At 52.9% G+C, this 27,809-nt stretch overlaps 3 protein-coding genes across 5 annotated transcripts in view; 1 reads left to right on the top strand and 2 right to left on the bottom strand.

Moving 5' to 3' along the window:
• LOC122372788 (rho GTPase-activating protein 39-like) overlaps window positions 1-11,152 on the bottom strand; it is a 68,982-nt gene extending 57,830 nt beyond the window's left edge. The window contains exon 1 of one of the 2 annotated variants that reach the window (XM_043350361.1): window positions 10,797-11,152. Coding sequence is in view for 1 of the 2 variants with exons in the window: in XM_043350360.1 (XP_043206295.1) it covers window positions 7,646-7,659 (14 nt within the window). In the remaining variant the exon portion in view is untranslated. Of the gene's footprint in view, window positions 1-7,645; window positions 8,006-10,796 lie in introns of those variants that run through there. The other variant, XM_043350360.1, reaches the window with a different exon arrangement.
• Window positions 11,153-12,130: 978 nt separating this feature from the next.
• Window positions 12,131-26,914, top strand: LOC122372787 (phosphatidylinositol 4-kinase type 2-alpha-like). Of its 2 annotated transcripts, none has more exons than XM_043350359.1 (9): window positions 12,131-12,494; window positions 13,726-14,028; window positions 14,352-14,470; window positions 15,075-15,275; window positions 16,295-16,426; window positions 17,183-17,389; window positions 18,533-18,766; window positions 21,407-21,546; window positions 25,239-26,914. In XM_043350359.1, the coding sequence occupies exons 2-9, from the start codon at window positions 13,800-13,802 to the stop codon at window positions 25,333-25,335; spliced, it is 1,359 nt and encodes a 452-aa protein (XP_043206294.1). In that variant the 5' UTR covers window positions 12,131-12,494; window positions 13,726-13,799; the 3' UTR covers window positions 25,336-26,914. The 2 variants fall into 2 exon arrangements, with proteins under 2 accessions (XP_043206294.1, XP_043206293.1); XM_043350358.1 differs by having other exon boundaries at window positions 12,428-12,473.
• A 139-nt stretch (window positions 26,915-27,053) lies between these two features.
• The window catches only part of LOC122372786 (glutamate receptor ionotropic, kainate 4-like), an 8,871-nt gene continuing 8,115 nt past the window's right edge, over window positions 27,054-27,809 (bottom strand). The window contains exon 6 of the mRNA XM_043350357.1: window positions 27,054-27,809. This exon is cut by the window's right edge and continues 865 nt beyond it. The gene's annotated coding sequence lies outside the window, so the exon portion shown is untranslated.

The following is a 27,809-nucleotide window of genomic DNA, read 5'->3' as shown; positions in this document are numbered from 1 at the left end:
GTCACCGGGAGAATGGCCTCCGCCGCCCCTCCCACCGCTACCGGCTGTCTCAGCACAGGCCGCATCAGCGGGGCCGGGGGCGGGGTGAGGTCAGAGGACATCTCACTCAGCTCATCCCAGACCAGCTGCGTACCGCTCAGCAACAAATGGCTCTCTTTATGACGCCGACGCGCACTGCAAACTCTAAGGAAGGCTGTTAGCGGGCCTGCAGCGTCCGTATATACAGCGCATTGCGTATCGCCGGCGCTGCCGACAGACCACCTAGCCGGCCGGCCGGCGGGGCGGCACGAACACAGCGATCACAGGGGCGCCGCATCGCGTGCCTGCAGTGGACAGTGGCGGGCGACACGCTGGTATGACGGCCGACAGCCGCCGAGGCCGCCGGGCGACCCGTGAGGACAGGACCCCACACGGGCTGCCGGCACCGCGCCCCTGCCCCGAGCGCGGCGGCGCGGCCTATGCCGTGTCCCGCGCAGCCGCTCTATGGTGTCGCCATGCGATCTATCCGCTCTGCCTTGCCCCCTGAGGCGCATGGAGCGCTATCATATGTCTTGGGCAGAGAAGCCATGTCGCACTCCAGGGAGTCGCAGACGGTAGGGTTTCTAACCGACGGCCACAGTGTATCAAGCAGCAGAACTCAAGGTGGGGAGGGGAAGACGGCAGCGCCGAGCACCATAAAGCTGCAACGGTAGCTGGGCGTGGCCATGTCCACAGCGGTCGTCTTCCGTCCACTGCAGAGGGCATCAAACGCCGTCCTATTCCGTGACGAGTAACGGACGCTCCTCCGGTCTCTGGGGTGGCCACTACCGAGTCCGCCACAATTGACGGGCAGTCTCGCTACCTCACCGTCACACCACGCGCAGCACCGCTACCGTCGCGTCGGCGCCATCACCCAGCGCGGCACTGTCGCCGACAGGTGCACCGACAGCGGAGTCTCGCCGAGTGTCATGTCGCCGACAGCCCCAGTTATAACCGGCTGGCTGTGCCCCGCCGCTTCCGCGCCGTCACCCGACAGGCCTTGGAGGTCCATCAGCGCCGCTCATTGCGAGTGCAGACTGCAATAAACGCCACTGGCACGTGACGACAGCGCCCCTGTCGACGGGGCGCCTGGCCGTCAACGTGGATGTAAGCCGAGGCTAAAAAGTATTGACCATGCACGTTTCAATAGGACCATGTAGTAGGGATTAACGGCATCATAAATAACGTTTAATCGAACGTGTCCTGAACAAGTAGCAACAGAAGCGGCACGGCCGGGGGATCAGCATCAACAATCAGTCACGAATGATGTGCGCTATTTTTGCCGCTGACCGATGATCGGCGCACAGTTCGCAGTCCAAGGACAGGCGCAGTGTCGGGAGCTGCTTCCTGCCAGCTCAGCGCGGCCGAGGTGACCCTGGCGCACGGGGCATCTTTGTTGGGCTGGCGTGCCTCCAGGGCGCTCCCGGCGGGGGCTGTGCGCCGCCGTGCGGACGGACGGCAGCCAGGAGCGCCCCAGGGGTCACCGGCGAGCGGGCTGAATAAACAGTCCGGTCCGGCTCCCAGCGCGCACCAACACAACTCAACATATACAGGTCAGAGGCGTCAGACCGGGCCGCGGATCGAACGGCTGCCGCAGCACGCTACAACCGGGTGGCACTGGTGACCATGGACCCCGGCGCTCACGGAACGGTGACAAACGGCACAGGAACGGGAGGAGATGCCCGGTGTTGCCTTGAAAAAGACGGAAAGCTTTTATGAGAAGTATAACAAAGTGCATGGCTAAATACAAATATCACGACTTTAGGACTCCACTCAGGCATTCGGCAACTAAGACTGTTTGACCGAACTGAAATTAAGACGAAATGCGATCGATATCCAGCCGAATCAATAAAAATCATCTTCGAGAATATTCCTTTTCGCGACCATCGATGACACGCACACATCGGAGGTAGGTATTCGCCGATATTTCGGTGCGATTCCTTCAATCATTTCAAAAGGCTTTTTAAGTCCGCTGGGGCCATTCAACACCCCTATGCTCCCGGAGTCTCATTAGCATATCGTATCTCCTCTTTCCAATCGTGCCACCACATTCTCCTCAATACGAGGCGTGAATTTACAACCATAAATCACACCACACCTCTCTCGTCCCTTGTTTTGATTCGTTCCCTCGTTATCAGAGCGCAAAATTACGCTGCCGGCTGATGAATGTTTAATGGGACGGCACAAGCGAACGGAAAGCACAGGCCGGTACCTCGTCAGCCCGCCGCCCGGCCGGTGGCGTCCCCTCAGACCCCGTCAGGGGAGGTGGCGGCTCGACCTGCCCTCGCGACAGCCGGCGCCCAGCTCAAGTCGCCGGTCCAGCGACTCGTCGAGCCAGTTGTAGTTTCCGACACGCTAAAAATGCGCCCACATAATGGAGCAAGATTAAATAACCAGTCCAGCGCGGCGTATTTGGAGCCGGCCAGTACCAGGAACGCGGTCGGTCTTCAGGACAAACACTAGTACAAACAGCGCCAATCCACCGGTAACTCCGGTCGGACCTGTGTTGACACACGACGCCCGATAGGCGGCCGCTCACAGACACCACGCCAGCGCCGACCGGCCTCACGGCTCATGTTTGATGCATGGCGAGTGGCGAGAATATGTAGTGAAATGTAGTGGCGCAGCGGAGCGGGCGCTGGCTGGCCGGACCTGGCCGCTGGCCGCTGCCCTGGGTACGGGCGGCCGTCACGCGCCCGCCGACGGTGAACCTGACACCGCAGGGGAATGGGGTCGGTGAACTGACGCCGCAGGGGAGGGGGCGGAGGGCACGCCCGGCCATTGTTCGGGATTAAGAGGCTGAGTCAGTCGGGAGTCAGGGCTGAGACTGGAAGGTGTTGTTGAGCGTGCTGTGGTGTGGCCGAGATGGTGCAGAAGACCGTGCTTTGTCTGACTTTGTAAGCTTGGAATACTCACTTTTTTCTGAGACCTTTGAATTTGCCGTGTGGACGAACTGTGGTGATCAGAGACAACTCTTACAAGCTATTTCGGCACCTAATATCATGGCCAGTTTTGATGTCAAATTAATTCCGGAATTCGACGGCTCCGGTGACGTGCTCGACTGGCTGGAGAAGGTCGAGCTAGTGTGCGGGCTGCAGGAGCCGCCAGTGAGGCAGACACTGGTGATACCGCTGCGGCTGACAGGAGGAGCATCTGCTGTGTATCGGCAGCTGGTGGAGGCTGACAGGAAGGACGTGGTGAAGCTCAAGGATGCGCTGAAGCGTGCGTTTGCGGTGGATAAATATGCTGCGTATGAGCAGTTCAGCACCCGCCGTCTCCGCCCCGGGGAAACAGTTGATGTTTTCTTGGCGGAGCTGCAGCAGCTTGCGACGCTGTTCGGAGGAATGTCGGACGAGGGCCTGGGGTGTGCCTTTGTGGCAGGTCTGCCGGACTCTACCAGGCAGATACTGCGAGCCGGAGCGCGCATGGAGTCGTTAAAGCTCTCGGAGGTGGTGGACAGGGCCCGCGCCATCTTGCGAGAGGAGAACGGCGCATCGGAGGTGGCAGCCGCGCTGGTCAAAGAGTCACCAGGCGGTCGGGATCGCGGCCGAACCGTTAGTAGCGGCAGGAGAGAGCGCGGACCTTGCTTTACGTGCGGCCGCCTGGGGCATCTCGCCCGTGAATGTTCGGCCCGCACTGGCCCCCGCGAAATCCGGTGTTTCCGGTGCGACAAGATTGGTCACATCGCAGCTCGGTGTCCGGAAAACGCGGAGAGAGAGGAGGATCGTGTGCCGGCCTCCTCTCGGGATTAAGATGGAGCGGCGCACTACCAACGAGACACCTGAATGTGAACGGGGTGTTGTGTGAGGTGTTGATCGACACGGGATGTACCAGAACGGTGGTTCATTCATCGCTCTGCGCCGAGTGGAAGAGGCGTTCTGTGTCCATGGTGACAGTTAGTGGTCAGAGACTAGACTGTGCGGGCACGGCTGAAACCGATGTTGGGGTACCTGGGGGTGATGCTGTGGTGCTTGATGCGTTGGTTGTAGCGGTGAAGCCGCTGGGTTTCGGTGCAATTTTAGGAATGGATGGTGTGAAAGCTCTTGGGGGTGTGACCGTGCGTTCTTCTACTGATGTGCGATTTGCAGGCGAGGGAGACGTGTGCGCCGGAGCAGGAGGCTCCGTGGATCTAGCGGTGGAAAAGGAGGACTTTCGAGTCGTGTTCGATGCGAGGGAAAGGCGCTGGACTGTCGAGTGGAAGTGGTCGGGAAAGAAACCGCCAGATCAACTGAAAAACGGAGTGAGCGAGTACCATGTGACGGATGAAGCGAGAGAGGACTATGAGAGAGAGCTGGAGACGTGGATCGAGAACGGGTGGCTGCTGGAGTACGACGAAGAAAAGCACGGCTCTCCCAAAGGGTTGATACCGTTAATGGCGGTGGTTCAAGAGAACAAGGCGAAAGTGCGGCCGGTCCTTGACTTCCGGGAAATGAACACTCACGTCGACACGTTCACGGCGGACGTTGACGTGTGCAGTGAAAAACTTCGTGAATGGCGCCGGACGGGTGAGAAAGTGGCACTCCTGGATCTGAAGAAGGCGTACCTTCAGATACATGTGGAGGAGTCACTGTGGCCCTATCAGACAATCGAGTTCAAAAACAAAAGGTACTGTCTGACGAGACTTGGGTATGGTCTTAATGTGGCACCCCGAGTCATGAAGACAGTTCTGGAGACAGTGGCGAAGCAGGACAAGAATGTGGAGAAGGCAGTATCGTCGTATGTCGATGACGTTCTGGTCAACGAGGAGGTAATGTCGGCCGAGAAGGTGGCCGAGCACCTTCAAGCCTTCGGTCTCGAGTGTAAGGACCCCGCTCGCGCACAGGAAGGCGCTCGGATTCTCGGCCTCCGAGTCTGGGGGGAGCAAGGCGCACTCATGTGGAAGAGAGACAACGATGTCCGAGAAGCTGCCGGAACGGTGACAAAGCGGAAAGTGTTCTCCCTCTGCGGGCAGCTGACGGGACACCTTCCAGTGTGCGGCTGGCTACGGCCGGCGACCTCGCTCCTCAAACGACGTGCGAACAGAGCAGCAAGTGGCTGGGACGACGAGATTGACGACCCGGACGTGGAGCGTCTAATGGACGAAATTGTGAAGCGGGTCAGAGCAGAGGATCCTGCCAGGGGACGGTGGGATGTGAAGGGCGACAGAATCACAGTGTGGACGGATGCCAGTGCTCTGGCCATGGGAGTAGTTGTTGAAGTGGGTGACGAAGTAGTGGAAGACGGGAGCTGGCTTCGCCCCGACAATGGAGTACAACACATCAACATGGCAGAGCTAGACGCGGCCCTGAAAGGCGTGAACATGGCCATCCTGTGGGGCGCGGAAAAAGTCCGGTTGATGACTGACTCACGGACGGTGTACCACTGGATGACCGACCTCCTCAGTGGCAGGGCCCGACTGAAGACGAAAGCTGCCTCTGAAATGTTGATAAGAAGAAGGCTAAGCACCCTCAGGATGCTCGTGGACGAGTACGAGCTGGACGTGAATGTTCAGTGTGTCTCGTCGGCTGAGAACAAAGCGGACGCACTGACGAGAGTGCCGGACGCCTGGCAACGGGTGCTTATGTGCAAAGAGGAGGCTGCAGCATGCGCTGTGGGAGACGGAGACGACCCCGACAGGCTGGTGAAAGAGGTGACCCAAATTCACCACGCTTCTGGTCATCCTGGTGTCCGGAGGACGCTATACTTCGCTAGGAGGGCGAACAAGCTCGCTACGAGACGACTTGCGCAGGCCGTGGTGTCGGCCTGCCAGACGTGCAGGTCTGTTGATCCCGCTCCTGAAAAGTGGCGCGAAGGCCGCCTGGAGGTCGACACCACGTGGGACAGAGTCGCCGTCGACGTGACTCACCATCATGGGTGTCTGTACCTAACGGTGGTGGATTGCGGCCCATCCAGGTTTGCGATCTGGCGTCTCCTGCGGTACGAGACCGCCGCATGCGTCATTGCGGAGCTGGCGGCGATATTCTGCGAGCGGGGACCGCCGGCAGAAATGCTGCTGGACAATGCCACCACCTTCCACAGCAGAGCGTTTAGAGCTTTCGCCAACGACTGGAACGTCGCAGTACGATACAGGGCGGCGCATGTGCCGTCAGGGAACGGAGTCGTCGAAAGGAACCATCGCTCCGTAAAGGTGATTGCGACGAGAGCGAAATGTGGGGTGGCAGAGGCAGTATACAGGTACAATACAACGCCGAAGGACGATGTCACTGAAGCTACGACACCTGCTGGTATGGTGTATCGGTACGACGTCCGAGTGAAAGACGTCGACCCCGTTCCGACAGTGAGGAACGATGGACAGCGGGACAGCCGCTACCACGTCGGAGATGCTGTCTGGGTGAAATCACCGAGAGCACGCTGTGACGAGCAGTATGGCAGGGGAGTGGTGACTGGTGTGGTGTCACCGCAAACTGTCGAAGTTGACGGTGTACCAAGGCATGTCCGTCATCTGCGTCCGCGTGCAGACGAGGCAGAGCAACCAGTTTCCGCAGAGGCAGAGCAACCAGTTTCTGGGGATGAGGAGCCCTGCTTTGTACGGTGTCCCATCGACCGGCATGACCGAGACGACCAGCAAGACCAACAGGAGGAAGCTGCGAGTGACACAGAGGCTGGGCCGAGGCGAGGTACGCGGGCTCGGCCTGTCACGCAGTTGTACGGAGACCCCGTGCCGAGCGATGTCTTAGATACCTACGTGTGAGCGTTGTTAGCGTGTGATGTGAGCACTAGCGTCTGTTGGTTGCGATCAGGATCGGGGGGGAGTGTAGTGAAATGTAGTGGCGCAGCGGAGCGGGCGCTGGCTGGCCGGACCTGGCCGCTGGCCGCTGCCCTGGGTACGGGCGGCCGTCACGCGCCCGCCGACGGTGAACCTGACACCGCAGGGGAATGGGGTCGGTGAACTGACGCCGCAGGGGAGGGGGCGGAGGGCACGCCCGGCCATTGTTCGGGATTAAGAGGCTGAGTCAGTCGGGAGTCAGGGCTGAGACTGGAAGGTGTTGTTGAGCGTGCTGTGGTGTGGCCGAGATGGTGCAGAAGACCGTGCTTTGTCTGACTTTGTAAGCTTGGAATACTCACTTTTTTCTGAGACCTTTGAATTTGCCGTGTGGACGAACTGTGGTGATCAGAGACAACTCTTACAGAATACGCTCGAAACATTGCACAAGGCACCACCTGTGCGACTGACCGCCGTAAAATGAAGCCGACTCGCTCCGAGCGTGATCGGTGGTAATTGCGGAACCCAGAAATAAGTTCACATTAGCCCGATGTACTGAATGACACCGCACGGAAATGCATAACTGAATATGGTTTCCGGTATTGCAGAATGGTGTAGTGCAGACTCGCCCCGAATCGTGTAGGTCGTACGGTATAAACGTGCTCAGCGATCCGCGAGCATACAAACGGTGGGTCAGGACACGTCGGCACGACAGGATCAGCGAGACAGTTCGCCAACTGCACTTACTTTTCATGGGTAACATGGAATGGACGCAGTTGAGCGAACACAGCAAATGCAATGGAATGCGTGGAAACGAATACTAAATCTAGGGATTAATTGGATGTTTCCAGTGCAACCATGGCTTCGGTGACAACAAAGGAGGTGCCTACCAGGGTGTGTGAAGAACATCTGGGTGAAACTCACTCGGTTCTCCCCATGCCAGCAGCGCCCGCCGACTGACGAACGGAGAGTCTCTTCTCAGCGGCGCCGTGCACCGCTGCACGCGATGCTGACTGCTGAGTCGCCCTGCCGACGTCCGTCTCCGCAGGCGGAGCGACACTCGCGGCCAGGGTCGATACCGGGCGCAAACACAGCCAGTTGACCGGTCCTCTGCCGCTCCTAACTGGCCATGTCGGGAGGCCAGCTACAGTTTTACCATCACAGCAGTGGGTGCCGGCTGCACCACGCCGCGCCCCGCACGGTCCCACAGCGCGACTGCTCGGTGGCAGCGGCGGCACTGCGGGCCGACCTAGTCGCGTCCGACGCACGTTCTCCACTGGCGATACGAGCGGGGCCGCGGCCACCGCCCTCGGTCCGATCCTCCGCGCGAGTCTGTCACACACCCCGCCGCTCACCACACGCGGCGAAGACGGGCTATTCTGGTGCCGTGGACGCACCCGGTGCGGCACCTCCGTTCGCGCCGCGCGTCACCAGCTGATCTACCCTGCCGCCCCAGCGCCGGCTGCACCGCCGATCGCTACCGGCTTTCTCACACGAGCGCCGCAGCGCAGGCAGGGCCATCTGTTGGCGAATTGCAGAACGCAGAGTGTGGACTCTCGGCACCAAGCCTCGATCGAAGCATGCAGCAAGCAGGTATAAATCATAAATGCAAGCATAAATAAATGCAAGCATCAATCAGTGCAATACAAATTGGTAGGACTCGAGTTAATCGCAGCAAGTTTTGTTACAAGGTTTGTTTGTTTTGAATCCCATCTACCAATGAAGCGCACAAAAAGCATAAAAGCTACTAAGCGATCACCAGTTCGTAGCTCCCTAGGAGTGCAGAAATGAGCATACGCCTGGACCTCCCTCTCCATAAAAAGAAATGCATCAGTGATTCTGTAAAGGTTATGATTTTTATGCAGCCATCACCAACCAGTGTCCAGTCGACCCAGGACTGCCCAGGACCCAGAAACTCTTGATGTCGATCAACAGTCCACACCTAACAACCATCGGTCAACTTGCATGCACGTATGTTTTACAGCACTCAGTAGTACCTACTTCTTCGTTCTGTTGCAAACCACCTGACATATTCCATGCAAGAATATTGTCTCCCAAGATGATTTTACCGCAAATTAGTCCTCCAAGTGGTCTAGTGGATACTATCCATCCCATCTGCGCCATCTGCCTTCGTTCTTGGTGGCATCGAATCCGAGGCTGGAGAGAGAAAAGTCGTTTGAACCGCCTACCTAAATCCATCAAGCAAGCAACTGGCGAGAGAGAGAGAGAGAGAGAGAGAGAGAGAGAGAGAGAGAGAGAGAGAGAGAGAGAGAGAGAGAGAGAGAGAGAGAGAGAGAGACACGCTAGACCCGGAGGAACGTACAGCCGACAACTGTCAACTGTGGTAAGCTCAACTTCCGTTTAAATCATCGCTCTTAGGTATACCAAACTTCAGGATGCGGAGTCTCCACACTTGAGCTCCAGGTTCTACCTGCCCTGAAAGCAAATTGCCAATCATTAACTATGCAGTCTCATTATCTCCAAAAATAGCATTATCAGCAAAAATCAACATTCCAAACTGCACTTGGCAAGCAAGCAGGATACATGCAATATGGTCTTCAGTGACCTGACTCCCTTCCCTAAAACTGATACATACCTATATAATGAACCAAAGAATCGACACACTTATAGTTCGGAATTCCTATAACTTATGAACCGGAGAATTGATACTTACACTTATAGCTCGGAATTTTGAAAGGCCACTTGGCCTCTAGGATCCGGTCCTATCGAGCTCATTGCAGTGTCCTGAGTCCTGACTCAGTCATTAAGGTGAGTTGTGTGTGTTATGTGAGCTGTGTGTCCTGTCTACCTTTGAAGGCGTTTAGGCTGCGGGCATCGGCTACTGATGGCGGGAGGGAGTGCGTTCCAATCGTCGATGACGCGGAAGGAGAAGACAGTTCGGCGCACTCGGGAGACAGCCTTCGCCCTCGGTTTCGACAACTTCCATTGGTGTCCGCGGTGTGTTGTCTGTCGCTGCCGCCACCGCGAAGAACCTCTCCCTCTCGAGGTTAATCCCCTGTCGGCTGTCTCAGTCAGCACCTGGTAGACAGTTATGTCGCCGCAGCGACGGCGATGGTAACGAGACGGCTGGTCGAGAATCCGTAGCTTCTCCTGGTACGGCTGATTACGGATTGTGGCAACCAGCTTCGTGGCTCTCCTCTGATTCCTTTTCTACGCGCCTCTAGTCTACCCCATAAAAGGGTCCCCAGAATCCAGATGGAGTTGGTATATTCCAGCTGAGGCTGAACCATCATTTAGATTTCATAACAGCAATGGCAGAGTCCTTTTGTCTAGAAGGGCAAAGCTTCTGAGGATCACAGACAGGATGCACAATGTCTTCAAGATCGCTGTGGCTGCCTGCCCACAGAGCTTGAGTTGATGCCTGATGGTCGATGTGGATCTTAAGATCACTATCCACTGAGAGCTCGTTCACTTGTGTGTTGCACATACTGTAGACATGATTTTCGTTGCCGGGGCCCAGGTACAGTCCGTCTTAAAAAAAAGTACCGTGCAAAGTAACAGTGGATCCATCAAGCCTGACCGAGGAAGGGCCTGCTATAATTTGAAAGTCGCCGAACCAATTGACCTGGGGTATGGACGAGGATGTCAATTGCTTCGGTGACTCAAATTAAGCAGGCCCTTCCTCGGTCAGGCTTGATGGATCTACCGTTACTTTGCGTGGTACTTTTAAGACAGACTGTACAGTGACTTGCATTTTGCTCTGTTGCAGTTGAACGGCAGCTGCCAACATTCTGATCATTCAACAAGCCTATCTAATTCAGCTTGGAGGGTGGTGAGAACATCTCATCAGTTTCAATGCACACAGATATGAGACAAGAGGTACTTTCAAACTGGGCTTTTGTCATGTTATCAACAGGCCTTACCTGACAGGTTGGTTGGTTGGTTGGCTTGGGTTAAGCACCACATCCAGTGGACCAAGGCCCTAACCGGAACTCTCACGCTGTTCCAAGCGGTCACATAGCGGCAATGCCACGTGAATTGCCCGGGGATTGAACCCGGATGGCCCAATCTAGAGGCAAGTAACGTACCCCTAGACTGGAATGCTCCCCCTTACCTGACAGGTAGATATTCCAGGTGTCGACACCAGGCCACCAGGGTTACAAAAAGTTGACACCACTGTTTTCAATTTAAGAGCTCATGTTGATGTAAGCTGTAGCACTTGCCCGAGTGGCTATCAGAAAGCATTGAGTGAGTCGAGTGAGTCCAACAGTTCAAGACCAAGTCAAAGTTGCAGCTGCAGAGTAGAGTGGTTAGCAACCTTCATGCTCTACTCACTTTCCAAAAACCTTAGGTGTCGTGCCGAGGGAAGGTGTATCCCTTACAAATAACGGCAATAACTCCGATATCAAAAATGGTCATTTATTTCGGGGTCACCCCTCACGCCACGCACCCGTTCCGTGTTTTTGTGACGCCGCTCAAGCAAGGCCGTATAAGTTCGCTCAAGGCCCTATATACCAGGTAGGGTCGTCCGGCGATTCTACCTTTTCGTGACGTCAGCTCGTGACGTCATTTGGAGTCAAGTCTCGAAGCCCCGTTCAATCCTCATGTAAATGAGCGATTTTCGAAGCACTGTAGAATGAAGTCTGCACAAGATATATCAAACTTAAGTATCTTATCTGAAAGAGAAGACAATTTTCTGCAAGTTATCTATTACGTGTTTTTCGCTAAATCTTTTGCTTTTTTCATAAAAGCGTAAAATGTCCCCCCATGTCTCCGCAGCCTCCCTGCCGCCGGCCGCCGCGCGGTCGCGGTAGTGTAGTGGTTAGCGTGCCCGCGCAGTATTCCAAAGGTCCCGAGTTCGAATCTATGCGGTGTGGAACTTTAATTGCAATTCCAAGCTGAACATACGCACATCCATAATAAATTATTATTCGTATAGCTAAACTGTCACCAAGCTATCCATATAAACTGACTTCACCCAAAATATCGGCAAGATTATATTAAAATATAAATTCAAATATGGCGGCTTGGACTGCCGCGTGCGTTAGGCTCCGCCCATAGCTCCGCCCACATGCGTGACGTCATTCGTGTTAGTGGACACGCAGAGAGATAGGGGACGACATGGGCCTGACGCCGCTACGAAACGCAACTTGAGTAAACAACACAGATGCCAGCGCCAGTTTCGTCTCACAAAATAAGGCAGTCACATTCTAGAGTTCAGTGGGCAGTCATAAAAATAAATCTGAAGATGACGTTGTCATTTTCCTTTCTACATTCAACTCCATTTTAAAGGATGGCATCACCAAAAAATAAACAAAATTGTAAACTTATGTATACTTTCTTCCACATAAAGTGAAATGGTGAAACGTGGACATATTATTGAAACAATAGTTGTAATTACGTCAATCAATATGTATTATTTATGTGTACATTTCATTAACCTTAACCATTAAAGCGCAGTCACATCACACTGACTGCGATAAGTTGAATGAGAGTGGTTGAACTTGTCCATTATTTATAAATTATATGCTCCAATATTTTCGTATATTCACCGCATATGCATCGGCTTAATAGTTACTTTTTCTTTATCAAATGGCAATGCATATTTTAAAAGACTCTGCTTGCTGTTTCAGTCGCAATTGAACTGGCTGGTCCGCTGGTCAGTATGTTCGATGACGTCAAATGACGTAGGTCCTTGCAATATCACTTGGCAATGTGAAGCAGGCTAATAGTTGACGATTGCGAAATTATTTTTGGTGGCCCTCTGATGATGCGTTATGTGGTGACTGAGGTGACTGATGAGCTCTGAAAGGTACTTTTTGGTTATTTTATGCTGTATTTCATTGTATTTGATTTAGGGCCTTGATTTTATGCTAAGTTCAAGTTCAGTGTTTGCTGATGAGATTGTTTTTTTCACGTTTTTAATGAGACGAAATATGTGCGTCCAATTCAAATTGTGGTTCTCTGATTCAGCCGTTTTCCTCAAGTGGATAAGGTCCTTTGTCTTGATTTCGCTCACTTTTGAAACTGTGGAAAATAGCACAGATAATCAGAGGGCTGTTCACGGGCCCTGTGTGCGGTCGGACCGCACACAGCCTCCAAGCTCCGCCCACTGCGTCCCTACGTCAGCCTTCCGTCACCGCACACAGCGATCGCTGTGGCCGGTCGGGACTGGCCACAGCGGACCGTCCACCGCACGCAGCCGTGACGTCAGAACCGCCTACCCATCCCCTACCCCCACGCCTGCTGGACGCACCGCACACAGCGCACGCAGCAGTGTGCGGTGCCCGTGAACACCCCTCCGATAATCTCATTTTGACATTGCCTACCAAAATACAAGTAATCACCTTTTGTTCCTGGTTGATGGCTAATTTCCACAGATGTTGCATCTCACCAAGCAATTTGTGATGGGAACCAAGGCCCGATATTGATATACCAGAGGGCTGTCCAGTGTTCACTGGCACCACACACTGCTGCGTGCGGTGTGTGCGGCATGTGCACCAGGCGTGGGGGTAGGGGAGGGGTAGTCAGTATGACGTCACATCAGTTGGGAAAACTACATGGAGCCAAACAAAAATTGGATTAGCCAATCAGCGGCTGGAGTGGGCAGGGCGATGACCATATATGGTCATAAAATCAGACAATTTCATCTTTTCAATGAATCCTAGCATTCAAATGAAAAAAATAAGGCATAATAATGTTTTTTAACCACACAAGGCCTACACTCACTCGGTGCATAATTGCCTACCAAATAGGGGACCCACACTCAGGCATAGGGAGCGGATGCCAGTAGTTTTCCTTAACTGTCATCACACTATCCATACAAATTGACTGCACTCGAAATATCAGTAAGATTCTATTAAAATACAAATTGAAATACCTACCTATGGTGGCTCAGGCTGCCACATGTGTTAGGCTCTGCTCATAGTTCTGCCCACATGTGTGACGTAATTCGTGGTAGTGGACCCACACTTTTATATATGGGGGACAACATGGGCCTAATGAAAACTATCTTCATTGTTGACTGTTGTCCTTTGTTGCAGACTACTTGTGTGAGCATCCAGTGTCTCTGTCAGAAATCACAAGGGCAATGGTAGTTGGCGGCTGGTGACCCGGTATGGACCAGAGCCAAGCTCCTTGCATTGAACTGTCTATGAATGCAGAGGAGCGCCAGCGCACTGAGTCTACTGCCTCAAACACCAGCACCACCTCCGACCAACCTTTACTGCCAGACGTCGCCTTCGGGCCCTCATTCATCAAACTGGGCTCACCACGCCCTGGACGTGAAAACCAGCCCCTGCTGGGTGGCGGCATGGATTTCGACTTCACCTTCAATCACTGGCCAGGTGAGTAACCAGATAGATGCTAGACTGCCAAGTACCTACCCATGGCAGCAGAGGTGTAAAGTCATGCTGGAAGGGGGACAAATCCATGTTTGCACCAGCTTACTCCAACTAGGATGGAAAGCTGGCTTATGCATCAAGTTTACATGAGGCATATTAACATATTCAGATATGGTCCACCTGCTAGCCATTGGGATCTAAGGTGATGCATTCTCTACCCACCACTGCCACCAACTGCAGGCATGTTACCGCCCCTGAGAAAACGCAGCTCTGTTTTATCGCAGCCCATCCAGAGAGTGTCCAACATTGCTCCGTCCATTTTGCAGAGGATGCCGAGTTCACTGACCTGGTGCGGCAGGCAGAGATGGCCGTCGAAAACGGCATCTACCCGGAGCGGATATACCAGGGCTCCAGCGGCAGCTACTTTGTGAAAAATCCCGAAAATGTGAGTCAGTATATTGCGGGAGTGAAACAACCCATTACTTTTTCTGTTTTTTTTTTGTGTGTGTGTGTTTGTGTTTGACTTGTAGTCGTCCGTTTGTGTATGTTACTAGTTTGCGTAAGTACCCAATCTCAATGTATGTCTATAGTGGGTTCATTGCTTAAGGGTTGTGTGTGTGTTTGCATGCGAGGAGGTTGTTTTACGTTTTATGACAACTGGTAATCTTACGATGCTGTTTTACTTGATGGTGTTGACAGGAGTGTATGACACTTGGCGATTTCACATCGTAAAATGTGCCGTGTTTACTGATAACCTTGAACCATATCGTTCGTGGATATTCATCCCACAAACAGTAGTACGCTTTTGTCATGAAACCTACCGCAAGGTTTGTTTTTCTGCGATTATTGAAAATTTAATGCGTTTTTAACGTACAATTAGTTCATCACGTTTTATCGGCAACAAAACCCAATAGGTTTGCTGATATGGACTATGGTTCGGCGCGTGGTATTTGTCAATCGATTGATAAGACGTGGAAGCTGCGTGCGAACTGTGAGTTGATCTCCATCCTGGCGATCAGACCTGACCGCTGTATTTTCTGCGTCGGCAGAAAGTCATCGCCGTGTTCAAACCCAAGGACGAGGAGCCGTACGGCCGGCTGAACCCCAAGTGGACCAAGTGGATGCACAAGCTGTGCTGTCCGTGCTGTTTCGGGCGCTCGTGTCTGGCGCCCAACCAGGGCTACCTGTCCGAGGCCGGCGCCAGCCTGGTGGACCAGAAGCTGGCGCTCAACGTCGTCCCCAAGACCAAGGTAACTGAGCCGCACCGGCCGGCGTCGGATCGTACCGGTCCCGGAGGCCGGCACACAGCGGCAGCGCCGCGACGGCGTTTGTTTATCCTGCGCCGGGCGTCTTGTAACGAGTCATGGATTTCGGTGGCTCGTCTGGGATGTAGTAACCGGTGGTTTCTGGTGCGTCTCGGGAGGTGGCCCAGTGACACAGTGGTCGGTGGGCACGTGATCGGTGTTTACCGTGACACCGCCCGGCGCCGGTGCTCGAGTCCTGGTCTGGCTAGCGGACCGGCAGCCCCCTCGCCGAGCCGCTCTGTCGGAAATGGTGTCATAGTTTCGTCAAAGAATGCCGTCGTCTTGGGCTGGCCGGATAGGAAACGGTGTTTGTTTATGAATAACTTCCGGTATCCACGGCTGGAATTTTATATCCCGTATCAAGAGCGACTTTGAAATGGGGATAAAGTGCATTTGGCGTTATCACAATCTTTCAGGGCTAATATTGATTGTACCGAATTACCTTTCTCGAACCTAATTACATTTCGATGATGTCTGGCTTTAATTAGAAACTTAATACCATAGTGGCCTACTTCATTAATCTCCGAACAGTGGGCTGGGCGACTTAACTGGTCATGAAACGTTGACACTCTCCCGCCAGCTAGACATTGCACAAAAATACGAAATTTCGCATGCACTGTACAGTCCAGGTCTACAATATCACTGCGCCCGCTGGGATATAATGACGCAAATTTATTGAAGACGCATAGTAACATACAGCAGTAGAGATAGTGGTACCTACATAACAAGGCGCGTCTTATGAGTGTGGCATTGTTTGGTTCTTCTTGTATGTATTTTGACCGTAACTGAGTATCTGTACTGGTCTGTGCAAGGTCCGACTAGCTCACTATGTGGTTTCTGACTTTCAAATCGATTATCATTGTGCATTTCCATCGTTCTCTGCGTGCTACGCTTTTTCTATTTAACAGTTTTTACCGCGACCTGTTCCTGTATCTTTGTTGACTCGGTCATTCTGGCCGCTACAGGTGGTCAAGCTGGCCAGTGATACCTTCAACTACACAAGAATCGACCGGGAAAAGTCCCACCTGAAACAGATGGTCTCGGAGAGGTTCCCCAAAGTGGGACGGAAATTCCACCGACTGGGACTGCCTCCCAAGGTAGGCTCTCTCCCTCTTGGTAACAATCCAGTGCGTGATTTGCTGAGGTATGTCTCGTGGCATAATGCATGGTCATTTGTTACCAGGAACGAGTTAATGGCCTGTTGCTTTGGAATGACGTAGTTCGTTTTTTTGTGGGTGGGTGGGGGGGGGGGGCATAATGGTCATGTTCAGAGTCCGCAGTTGTGGGCAATCATGTATAAGCTTGTAATGTAACACCACTGATTACGCCGTCCGGTCCTCGGTGATTACCCACTGCTACATTAACCGTGCCTTGTGATGGATGGATAGACCGTGCCTTGTAATGTATGGATAGACCGTGCCGGATGCGTTGTTTGCAATTTTTTTGATTATTCGGGGGCATTTGCTAGTGACTCGATACACACAACAACAATGAGTTGGCTGGTATATGTGATTTGGAATGTTGGTGTGTCGCTTGGGTTACGTGTTATCACGGTGATACATGAATGCGTGTCCATGATTGCCCCCCCCCCCTTCCCATCCCAATGTCGCCCCAGTTAGCAGAGCGCCGACAGCTATCCTCTGACAGTAAGCCGTCGCCAACAGCCTGCTGCCGCCCGCTACCCGTCTCCGTTGGCATCTGTCGTCTCACTGCTCCTCGTCGCCGACAGCTGTCTTCTGACCAGGTCCCCCGCTGCTCTTCAGCAACAGCTGTCTGACATATCCTCGTCCGTGGCTGCGGGCAGGCGGGTTCGTTCCATCTACCCGCTAACACCTCCCCGCACTCTGCGTCAGGTGGGCTCGTTCCAGCTGTTTGTCGAGGGCTACAAGGACGCCGACTTTTGGCTGCGCCGGTTCGAGCAGGAGCAGCTCTCGGACGAGCTGCAGACAGAGTTTCAGCTGCAGTTCGAGCGGCTGGTGGTGCTCGACTACATCATCCGCAACACGGACCGCGGCAACGACAACTGGCTCATCAAGTACAACCAGCCCGACGAGCGCCAGGTAAGGGGCCAGGTGGAGGTCGGGTGAGATGTGAGACCGGCGGCGGGTGAGATATGAGACCGGCGGCGGGTGAGGTGTGAGACGAGACGGGTGACAGGTGAGCACAAGGAGCGAGACAGCGACGGCTGAGGTGTGAGACTGGCGACTAACGATAGGTTTGCTTCGACGTAACCGTTGGACTGCACTCTAGGGTGTATTTGTCGCGCTGGTTTATAATTGGCAGCAACGTCGTAAATGTCTATACGTGCGTTCCTACGTATGTGACTGCCGAAAACTTCCTTTTCACCTGGCATTTCCTTTGTCACACGGGTATGGTTTTTAGGGCATAGGTGTTGAGCTAGTTATTCTTTCTAGGTCATCAGTTGTTTCCGAATATAGAGCTGTCAGATGGAATGGTAAGCCATGTATGAGACGGTATATAACCATCAGTTACAGCTGCCGGCTTCGTGTTTTTCGTCGTCAAGGGCGTCGGTAATAAGCTACCCAGCATTAACGATGCTAACTACCACCTGACTAATGATATACATTCTATTTTTATGACTCTGTCTATTTGTGTGCCGGTTTTTTATGGTCTGTCACATTCAGTCATAGTGTATACTGCTTGTATTCCTCACCGTTTTTTTTTTTAACGTTCGTCTGCCGAGAACCTGGCATCATACCATCTTAAATGTATTTATCCCCTCGAGTACTGTATTACGGGACAGTGCTTGTCGGCCATTTGATTTATACGCCACCACATGTATGTAGTGTGTCCGATGACGGGTGTCATTCTGTCGCGGACGCCATGTGCCTTATCGGCTCCCGTCGGATGTCCGCTGTATTGATACGCACCACATTGACTGACGAGGCCGTGCGTTATTTGTTACCTTGGACCGCCGATTTACTTTATTGATTGTTTTTCTCTGTTATCAACAACCTTTCTGCTTAGCAACACATAGATAAAAATGATGGGAGAACTCATGGTGACTGAGTTGGTGATGTGGTTTTCTGGCTGATAATCTAGAAAATATGTATCGTATTTTCTCATGTTTCACCCCACTATCACTCTCATGGTTGAGGGTGTGGGTAGGGACGTCCGCGTACTGTGCGCCATGTTATCACAGGTGTGGGCCGCCGGGTAACACCCCCTCCCCCTCCCCTCAGAGCGGTGACGGCGGCGGACCAAGCCGCCCCTCGGTCCGGGTCGCCGCCATCGACAACGGCCTGGCGTTCCCGTTCAAACACCCGGACTCTTGGCGCGCCTACCCGTACCACTGGGCCTGGCTGGCCTGGGCCAAGCGGCCCTTCTCCACGCAGACGCGCGACCACGTGCTACCGCTCATATCCGACATGAACTTCGTGGAGGGCCTCTGCGAGCAGCTGCACCGGCTGTTCAAGGTGCGTGACGCGGAGAGGATGGAGGGTGACTGGTTCAGTTCAGTTGATTTTATTGAATAACAAAACAAAACAAAACACCTAACGAGTTCAGTGGTGGATCGGTGCAAAAGATAAACTTAAATTAAAGTGCCTCTTCGAAATGAACACAAAAGTGACGGTAATCGCGCAACCGGGGTCAGCCAGTACCGACCCCGCCAGCAGCCCGCCGAGCAGCCTCCTGGACCGGCAGGGCTCCTGGACGCCGGGCGGCCCAAGTCCGGTCAGCTGGTGGCAAGAGTAGATGTCTTGAGTCAGTATGTTCTGGTTGGTCTGGCAGGGAATCGTTTAGTGCCGGTCCGCATTTGTGTATCGGTATCGAGACATGTGCTGTTTATTTGATGCGTCAAGGTTAGGGGCATCTCTGTATTTATCAGTTTTTTATTTTTATTTATTTATTTATTTATTTATTTATTTATTTATTTATTTATTTATTTATTTGCATAATCGCCAACAGAGCAATCTCCACTTACAGGCGACGTCATAGGCCTAAAATAAGTAAATCACAAAAAAACAGCACAACATAAAATACAAATTTAAAACTTTGCTCTCTAGACAGGTCATTGAAAATAGTTTTACCCGCCCTAAAACCAAAACCGTTTCCAACAGTAAAAGCTCAATGAAGGTCTGCAGTTCCCCCACTCCCCAGCGCACTCGGAACGCATGGGGTAGAAATACCATTTGAATAGCATCGAAGAGCGGTGCCTGCCTACAGTGCCTAGTTACAAATGGTGCATGCCATGGCGATGGCCCAAATGTCCATACCATTGGCATATTAAGTTAGATATTGCCGATGGTTTGTGTCATCTTCACGATTGGCTGTCACTTTTCATGTTGACGTAAGAGTGTAAATGATCTTTGTAACGTAATTCATTCATTGGTTGTCGCACGACACACGCGGAAATTTCCACCATTCGGTATACAGTAAATATAACAGAGGATAATAATTCTAAGATATTACTCATCAGGACATCCTTGGTTCTAATAAGTGACAACTTTGAGTTACAGTGCCACCCACCAGTGACACCGCGCTATCATTAGTGCTGCGTGGTTACGCCAGGTTATCATTCACTTCTAGCCGGCTTTCCGAGCCCACGGACATTCCAAACACGCTACATGCGCTCCATTTTGCCGGTATTGCCGTCATGCCGCTTCAAAAGGCGCCCATTGTCAATTGGCCAGTGACCATCGTGTCGTTTTAAGGAGGGTGCGGCGATCCATAGCTGCCCGTCCCCTGTCCCGGTGACCGGAACATTAGGACCTCGAAACGTGACGGTCTTTGCTGCGAGCGCTTCTTTAAATAAAGGAAGGACGAGTGAAAATGCGCCGGCTGCGTGTGCCGCTACGCATAATTGCGGCAGCTAGACATTAATCAGCTGGCTGAATTAAGCTGCGATGTCACGCCAATGCCTAAATAAGTAATGAAGATCGCCACTCGAATGGCCGTGTTCTATGGAAACTGAGTGCGGTACAATTACTGCTAACAAGCCGGTGAAATGTGTTGGCTTGAATGACTTGGCTTCCGGTCTCTCACCCTATCCCTCCCTTCTCCTGCTCCCTTTTTCTCTTTCTTCTCTCTTTCGCTGCTCCCCGGACGCGATATTGTTTGAGGAGACATGACATCGTCAGTCATTCTTCCGCGGCTCAGACGGCGTTTGGAGAGCGTCCACTGTGAATTGCTTCTTGTCACGTCAAATGACTGGGGGACATCGCAGCGACTTTATGCTCTTTAAAGATACATGGTGTATGGGGAATGAAAGACGGCGCGGGAATGGACATTTTTACCAGGATGTGGGTATTTTGAACGCGATTGGGTCGTCGGAAATGCTGGGTATCATGGTGAACCAACATGAAACCGAGTCAGGGCCACGTTGATAGGGAATAATCCAGCTCAGCTTTACTGGTTTTGCACGTACCTACCTACTGTTTTTGCATCGGCGTTGAACTGGTGACAGCGCTGAATACGGTGCAACAGCGCCACCCGTCGAGAGGTTTGAACAGTTGCGTTACATTGCTGACAGCACCTGCCATTGCAGTTTGCACAACAAAGTTGTGTTTTCGTATGTGGCGAGTTTCTCATTGAAGTACCGTGTAGTTAGCTGCCAACTGTGAGATCTGTTACTTTGTTGCTGCGGTAACGTGCGTGCTTTCCTCGTGTTTTATTTTTCATGCGTAAGTGGAACTTACCTCTTTGCTGAGCAATGTATTATTCTTCATTTCTGAGAGGCAGTATGGTATCGTGAAAATATGTCATGATTTGCAGTCCGAGTGAACTATTAATGTATAGGTACACTGAGCACTCACGAGACCCCGGGTCGCCCAAGCGTCCTACGGTCGGCTATTGGGCCACATATACATTTGCCGACTGCCTCAGTGGCATGCTAGCTGGCCAGGCGATCTTACCAGGATGACCATTGTCTTTGTCTCTGCAATGCCACCTAAGCTTGTGTATTTATTTATCCCAAGTCAGCAATAAACATACGCTTCAAGTACTGCAGACACCTATTGTTTGTATGTAAGACAACATTGAATGGGTTTTGTCAAGCTGTCGTGTGCATGACGTCACCAATTCGATCATTACGCCAACATTTTGCCTCCCCACAGACGGACCGGGGTTTCGACAAGCAGCTCTTCGAACACCAGATGTCGGTGATGCGGGGCCAGATGCTGAACCTGGCGCAGGCCCTCAAGGACGGCAAGAGTCCCGTCCAGCTAGTGCAGATGCCCGTCGTCGTCGTCGAAAAGTGAGTACCGGCTGGCAGTGTCCTGGTGGGATTATAGTGTTATCGAAGCAGTATCACGGCATTTTACGATATCGTGGTGAAGATATGACGACGGTTTTGACGCCGCTGCGGAGTCGATGGATTTTTGGTGACTCCGACTCCCACTCCGGTCAAATATGTCCACTCCGACCGACTCCGCAGCTCTGGCTTTGACCGATCTTAATACCCCGTTACCAGAATGCCTAGACTCCTGGTCCCGGATTTGAGAACGATATTTTATGTCGAGTCGAAGAGATGGTTTCCAGTTTTCATTGTCACTGCGCAGCCTCCGGGCCGTCCTGCCTTTCCCTTTATTGCCATCCACTCGCCCATTCGTGCCATCAATTTCCTTCAAGCAGGAAAGGCGTACCGCCTCCACTGGTAACCGATATGGAGCGAACATAATGCAGCCGATTGCTGCGGACCATCAGTCACCCCAAAGCACGCGACTGTCCGTCGGCTGCTAATGTGCTGCGGCTAATTGGTCCGGTAGTTTCCCGACGATTGTCTGCCTGGTGACCCGTCAAGGAAGTGGTGGGCGGACACCTACGAGTATAGTGGAGTACTGACCCCTGGGGGTGTCCTATTCCGTACTATTTGGTAGCACTAGTAGGAGTTTGTCCTCCATTTGGACGCCGGTCCGCAAGGTGGTGACTGGCTGCGAGTGTTGTTATCTTTTTATAACTAACATTTAGCATCTCATATCAGCTTGCATATCAAATAACGTCTAGATAGCGGCTACTGATAATTTCCATTAAATTTAGTTTTGTACCTGTGCCTCGTAGAATCGTAGAAAAGTAAAACTTTCAACGGCAATGACTATGATGATTCACCTTGCAGAGTCGTCACCATGAATGGCTTGCTTTTTTGTCTCTCAGGTTTGCATAAGTCAGCATCATGCCTAGGTATGAGTTGCAGCCGTTGAAGTCCCCAGTCTTGACCAGAGTCAGAGTTGCCGAAACCTCGCCGACTCCGGCTCTGGAGTTAGAGAAGACATTGGTTGACTGTCATGAGCCTACCTTCGTTTGTTTGTCGGAACATAACTATTACGCGTGTTTTCTACCGGCGTGTTACGAATACGGAAAAACATGTTTAAGCAAAAGAAAAAATGAATCACTTAACTTGGGTCATTTTATTTTACATTTTATGAGTCATTTTCTGTGATGTGGGTGATATTGTTGAGGCGGTTAGGAGCCCTGCGCCTCGCTGGGGCTCGTGGATTTCCACGCCCTGCTGGGGGGGGGGGAGGATGTTTGAATCTCTCCCCACCCCTTCGAGCTCGGCTCTTGGGCCACGTAGCGATACGGGGTAGGCGATGTTCGAAAGAGCGTCAAAAATAATAACGAAATTACTTCGACCACGTTTTCTCCGCGCCGCCGTTTTTAGATACTCGCGGCAGAGGGTGTTCAAACGCCCCCCCCCCCCCCCAGCAGGGCGCGGGGTAAGAGGATTCCAGTTTGGGAATAGGTGTCTGTAGTCGAAGTCGTCGATTTTTTAGAAGCTTGAGTCACAAACAAACAGTTTGGAAAGGAAACCTCGGTCCAAACTTATTTATTTTCGTAGAAAGTTGCAATTGTTTCTTTTTTGTGCCTCCACCGCTACCACACATTTAATTAATTACCAGTATAACGCCTTTTGGGGCGACTAACGGAGCGAGCGAGAGGGTGGGCCTTGCACGTGCGAAATTGCGAGGGGGTACCTCCAACTGACTTGTGCACGGCACCCTACTAACTGGTCTCTAGCGATGTGCCAAATTTGGGCACAATCTGCCCAGCCGTTCTCGAGATCTGGAAGCGGCACCCTGCACGTGCGCACGTGCAAAATGGGTCCCAACTGACTTGTGCACGGCACCCTACTAACCGGTCCCTAACCGTGTACCAAATTTGAGCGCAATCGGTCCAGCCGTTCTCGAGATCTGGAAACGACCCCTGCACGTGCGCACGTGCAGCAGCACCCCAACTCTGGCACATGTATATGCAGTGCCTAGTGGGTGCCTACCTACATGCCAACTTTCAGCGCAATCAGCCAAGTAGTTACCGAGATATTGCAACAATTACAAAAGTGACACCTCTTCGTTTTGCACGTGGCACGTGCATAAGGGGTCACCCACATGCATCGGGAATAGTCCAATACTTGGTAGAAGGAATGAAGCTACCCTACAAAAATTACCGCGTGTAAATCGGTCAAGTGGTTGCTGAGATATAAGCCTCGCAAAAGCGTGACCACGGCCCCGGCCGGCCGCTCATACTCAGAAATTTCCGTTATTCTACGTAAGACTCCGCTCGCTTCGCTCGCTCCGTAATTAATATTATGCAATGACCCATTTTCTTTCATTTCGACGATACTTTACTGCTTTCATCGGCTTTGGTCGTTAAATAGAGGCATCAAGAAACACTTACCTAACTGCAGCTTAAGCATTCCATTCCATGAATTTCACACGCTCGTAATGTCATTTGCAGCTTTGTATGTACCTGACATTGCACATTGTCATTACCCGTCTTGTTGAACACTTGGTTGTAGCTGCTTAAGTCATTAATGTGCTAGTGACGGATAGCGATGTTTCTAGTGTGTAGTTTGAATGATTAAAAACCCACAGCTGTTGACAGTTCGCGAAGCATTAGTCGCTGAATTGCTATTGTTTCTTTGCTGGTTATGTCCAACTTTTCTCCTAAACCGTGTTTTAGGTGCTTCTAAATGTCTAGTTTCAATTTGTGCCATCGTTTTCTTATTCATGGGTCATTCGCTGTAGTGTCGCCTGGCTGAGATAGGTGGGCGGACTTTGAGCCAACTGTTTAGGAACTGCAAGCTGTGCTGTCGTGTTTGTCGCTGTATTGCCACACAGCTGAGATAGGTGGGCGGACACTCGCCCGATTGTATAGGAGCTGCAGCCCGAGCTGTCGTGTTTGTCGCCGCCTAGCTGAGATGGGTGGGCGGAACCGCGGACACTCCGGCTAGCCTGCGTCGGCCCGTCAACACGCCCCCGATATCCGGCTGTCGGTGCCGCCCACCCATCGGTCCAGCGGCGGGCCGGGCCCGGCAGCGCTGAGTGTTTGTGCCACGTTTGCCATTACCCGGCGCAGGTAGTCTGTCAGGAGCGGTATGTGGGAGGGCTCTGCTGAGTGGCGGCAGGTAACAGCTTTCGGGCAGCCCGCTGGGCCTTTGAACTCGAATTGACAATCATTAGAGGTTAGGGCTGCGCAGCAGGATTATAACACAGGTAACGAATCGTATCAGTGATGGTTTTAGTGACAGTTAGATAGTTGGTTGGAGTTCCAATAGGCGTATTGTTGGGTTTGAGCCGGAAATGACCTTCGCCAGACTGAACAGTTGCCCAAGTCTCTGGAGAAATCCAGGTTTCGACAGCATTACGAAAGCGTAGCAATTTGTGCCGTGTAACCTCAGCGTATAACATACTTCAGTGAAGAAATCCGAGCCGGGAGCATTGCATTCTCCAAAGAGTGCGTCCACAACCAACGGACAGCTGATCAAAATTTCAGCTTTCGGTCTTGCCAGATTTTGGCGCCAAGCCCGCCTCCCACTTCTATTTCGTTGTGTGGAGTCTCTCGTACATGCCTCATCTGAATGCAGAAAGCTCGAGATCCTGTGCGTCTAGCGCACTCATTTGAGTGTCGTGCCAGTGCGTCCCCTCACGCGCACTCTACTTCTCGTTCCAGGGCGAAGGGCGGCCACTCGGAGACCCGTTTCCGGTCCATCAGTGACACGTTCACGCAGCGGTTCCAGCAGAAGTCGCCCTTCTTCTCCTGGTGTTAGCCGCTCGGCGGCGGCTGACGCCAGGAGATGGAGCGCCCTGTGCTGTGTCCCGCGGGAGGTCACGGGTCGCCGAGGACTCCGAGAGAACTCGGGTCGCCAGGTGGGTGTCCCCAGTTTCCGCGGCAGACAGATGGCGGAGCGCGGGCCGCCGGTCCCCGCCGGCACGGCCGCAGCGCTGTCTTTCTGAGTGCCGACGCCTGTGCTGGGAGTGTCTGGCACGGTACGGTGGAGTGTCTGCCGCGGTAGGACGGGGTCCAGGGAGTGTCTGTCCCTCGCGGCGCCGGCGGGTCGCTCTGTGGAGTCGACGTGTGTCCAAGGTGACGTTTCGCTGCTGATGGGCGCGGGCAGGCCGCCGTTGCCGCGCTGCAGTACGTTCCAATGTAGGACGGTCGGCCGCGGCGACTGAGAGGACAGGGCGCCGGCCTGTCCGCTGTGCTGTGTATGTGCTTGTGTCTGTCTGTGTGTGTGACGGTGATGTGACGGCGTTGTGCTGCTGTCTGACGCTGGACTGATGTCCGTGAGACTGACGTCAATCAGCACGGACGCCGCAGCAGCGACGTGCCGAATCTATGACTTGAGAAGGTGAAAGGAGACTAGCGAAGTCGGAATCTAGGTCATACTATTATTTGAGCGGGGATGTTTATTCTTCATATATCGGGCTCGTGAGTGATTATGTATGAAAGACATTAACTAAATATCAATTAGGTTCTGGTGGTGAGGTTTTGTATCGTATCGTCACCGTCGTCGATTCACGCTGACTCTTAGCGCTAGTCAACCCTGGCTGATCTGAAGTAAAACACTTCACGTGTGCGTGAGAAGCTATCCAAGTGTTCGTTTCCTGCACCAGTGTGGGTGATGTGTGTGTGCTGCGGTGTCGTGAGGCCGGCTCTGATCGGCCGGCGAAGTCCCGGGGTCGGGTTGTTAGACTGTCGGCGGCGTCGGCTCTCGGTGCTGTGCGTGTCGGTGCCGGCGCCGCTCGTCGCGATCGGGGTGGGGTGTGCCGGTAAGGGGGACAGGAAGCTCTATTTTCACACACATGTATCCGCTCTCGGCCGCGGCCTGGGGTCGAGTACAGGCCAGCCGGCGGACTGGCCGCTGCGGCGCCTCCCCCGCGGAGGAGACCTTGCCACGCTGTGTGCCGCTCGGTGCCACCCCGGCCACGGACCAGCACGCAGCCTAACCTAGTCACCGGTGTCGGCCGCCTATCCGGGCGGATCGCCGCGCCTCCCGCCCGCCGCCTGTCTGCGGGTCGCCAAGCCTCCCGCCCGCCGCCTGTTAGGGCGGATCGCCCGCCTCCCTCTCGCCTCCCGTCTCTGCGGGTCGCCGCGCCTCCCCGGCCGGCGGCGGGCGTCCCGTCTCCCTCCGGCCGGTGGCCCGCTCCGCAGTGCTCCCCAGTGGTCCGGCTGAGCGCGGCGTGCCCGTGACTCCGCTCCGCTGGCGCCATGCCTCTCGGGTCTCGGGAACAACCTTCTCCGGGTGTCCCTTCTGTCGCCCGGCACGGCGAGAAACAACTCTAACTTTATCTGTGCGATATTCCATTGTGTGCGGCATATGTGATTTAAATATATCAACGCATGCACTGACTATTTACACACGCGTTTATCTGCTAACAATTGGTCTTGCGCTTGAATTGAACACCGGTGTCCGTCGTCCATAGAATGTGATTGAATTCGAACAATATAGCTGCTGATAGCTCTGGAATCCGATCGGACACACGCTCAGTTAATGTGGATTTTATTGACAGTATTTGTGGTGTTGCCTCAGTCCGCTTTGGCCACAGCCCGGTGATCACACGCTTCACAGATGAACACACACCACACACACACACACTCGAATAACAGTTCCACAACACTGACTAATCCCAGTGTTACCGTCTGCTTCGTAAACGGGACCCCGCAACCTAATGTCATGATAGTGTTATTATATGCCGCAGCTGTTTGCTGTTTTGCATTTTTCTGTGATGACTGATGTGCGTGAGCTAGGTGAGTGATGTAATTCACATTTTAGTCTTTATCCTGGAGGAAACCAAATTTAACCAGAAAACGGCAACTCGCCAGATTTTATAGGAGATTGAGTTGTAATGGAATTTAGAAGTATCACATTTTTAATCATCTAGGCCTAAAAAATGAAGATTTGAAGCGTCCGAGCAAGCAGATGTCTGATATGGAAAAAAGCCTAACTTGAGCCTGCCTATGACCAGAAAAGGATCGTATATCCAACACTTGGTTAGGGCTACCGTTATTTGCAAGACCTTTCTTGTTTTTCAGTATTGCAGCGTTCCTAACGCAGCCAGTTAAATTGCTTCCGTTTTGGAAGTTAATGTGCACATCGTGCCAAATAGCAGCATAACATGCGCTACGTAAGTGACGGGAACCATGTCTGTTCGTTCCCACTGCTTTTTTCCTTTGCTTTTTATCTACAATTACTTTGCGTTTCCGGGTCCAATAATGTTATTGGCACCTAGATAATGCGTG

This window comes from Amphibalanus amphitrite, unplaced genomic scaffold (assembly GCF_019059575.1).
Source record: "Amphibalanus amphitrite isolate SeventyFive unplaced genomic scaffold, NRLGWU_Aamphi_draft 001400F_arrow, whole genome shotgun sequence".
NCBI lineage: Eukaryota > Metazoa > Arthropoda > Thecostraca > Balanomorpha > Balanidae > Amphibalanus > Amphibalanus amphitrite.
This window is presented reverse-complemented; position numbering and strand designations above follow the sequence as displayed.

Excerpts from the sequence above, each read along its gene's own strand:
- LOC122372787 (XM_043350359.1), top strand. The coding sequence starts at position 13,800 with ATGGACCAGAGCCAAGCTCCTTGCATTGAACTGTCTATGAATGCAGAG. Across the intron at positions 14,471-15,074 it reads TTGTGAAAAATCCCGAAAAT|AAAGTCATCGCCGTGTTCAA; the intron begins GTGAGTCAGTAT and ends CTGCGTCGGCAG. Across the intron at positions 17,390-18,532 it reads ACCAGCCCGACGAGCGCCAG|AGCGGTGACGGCGGCGGACC; the intron begins GTAAGGGGCCAG and ends CCCTCCCCTCAG.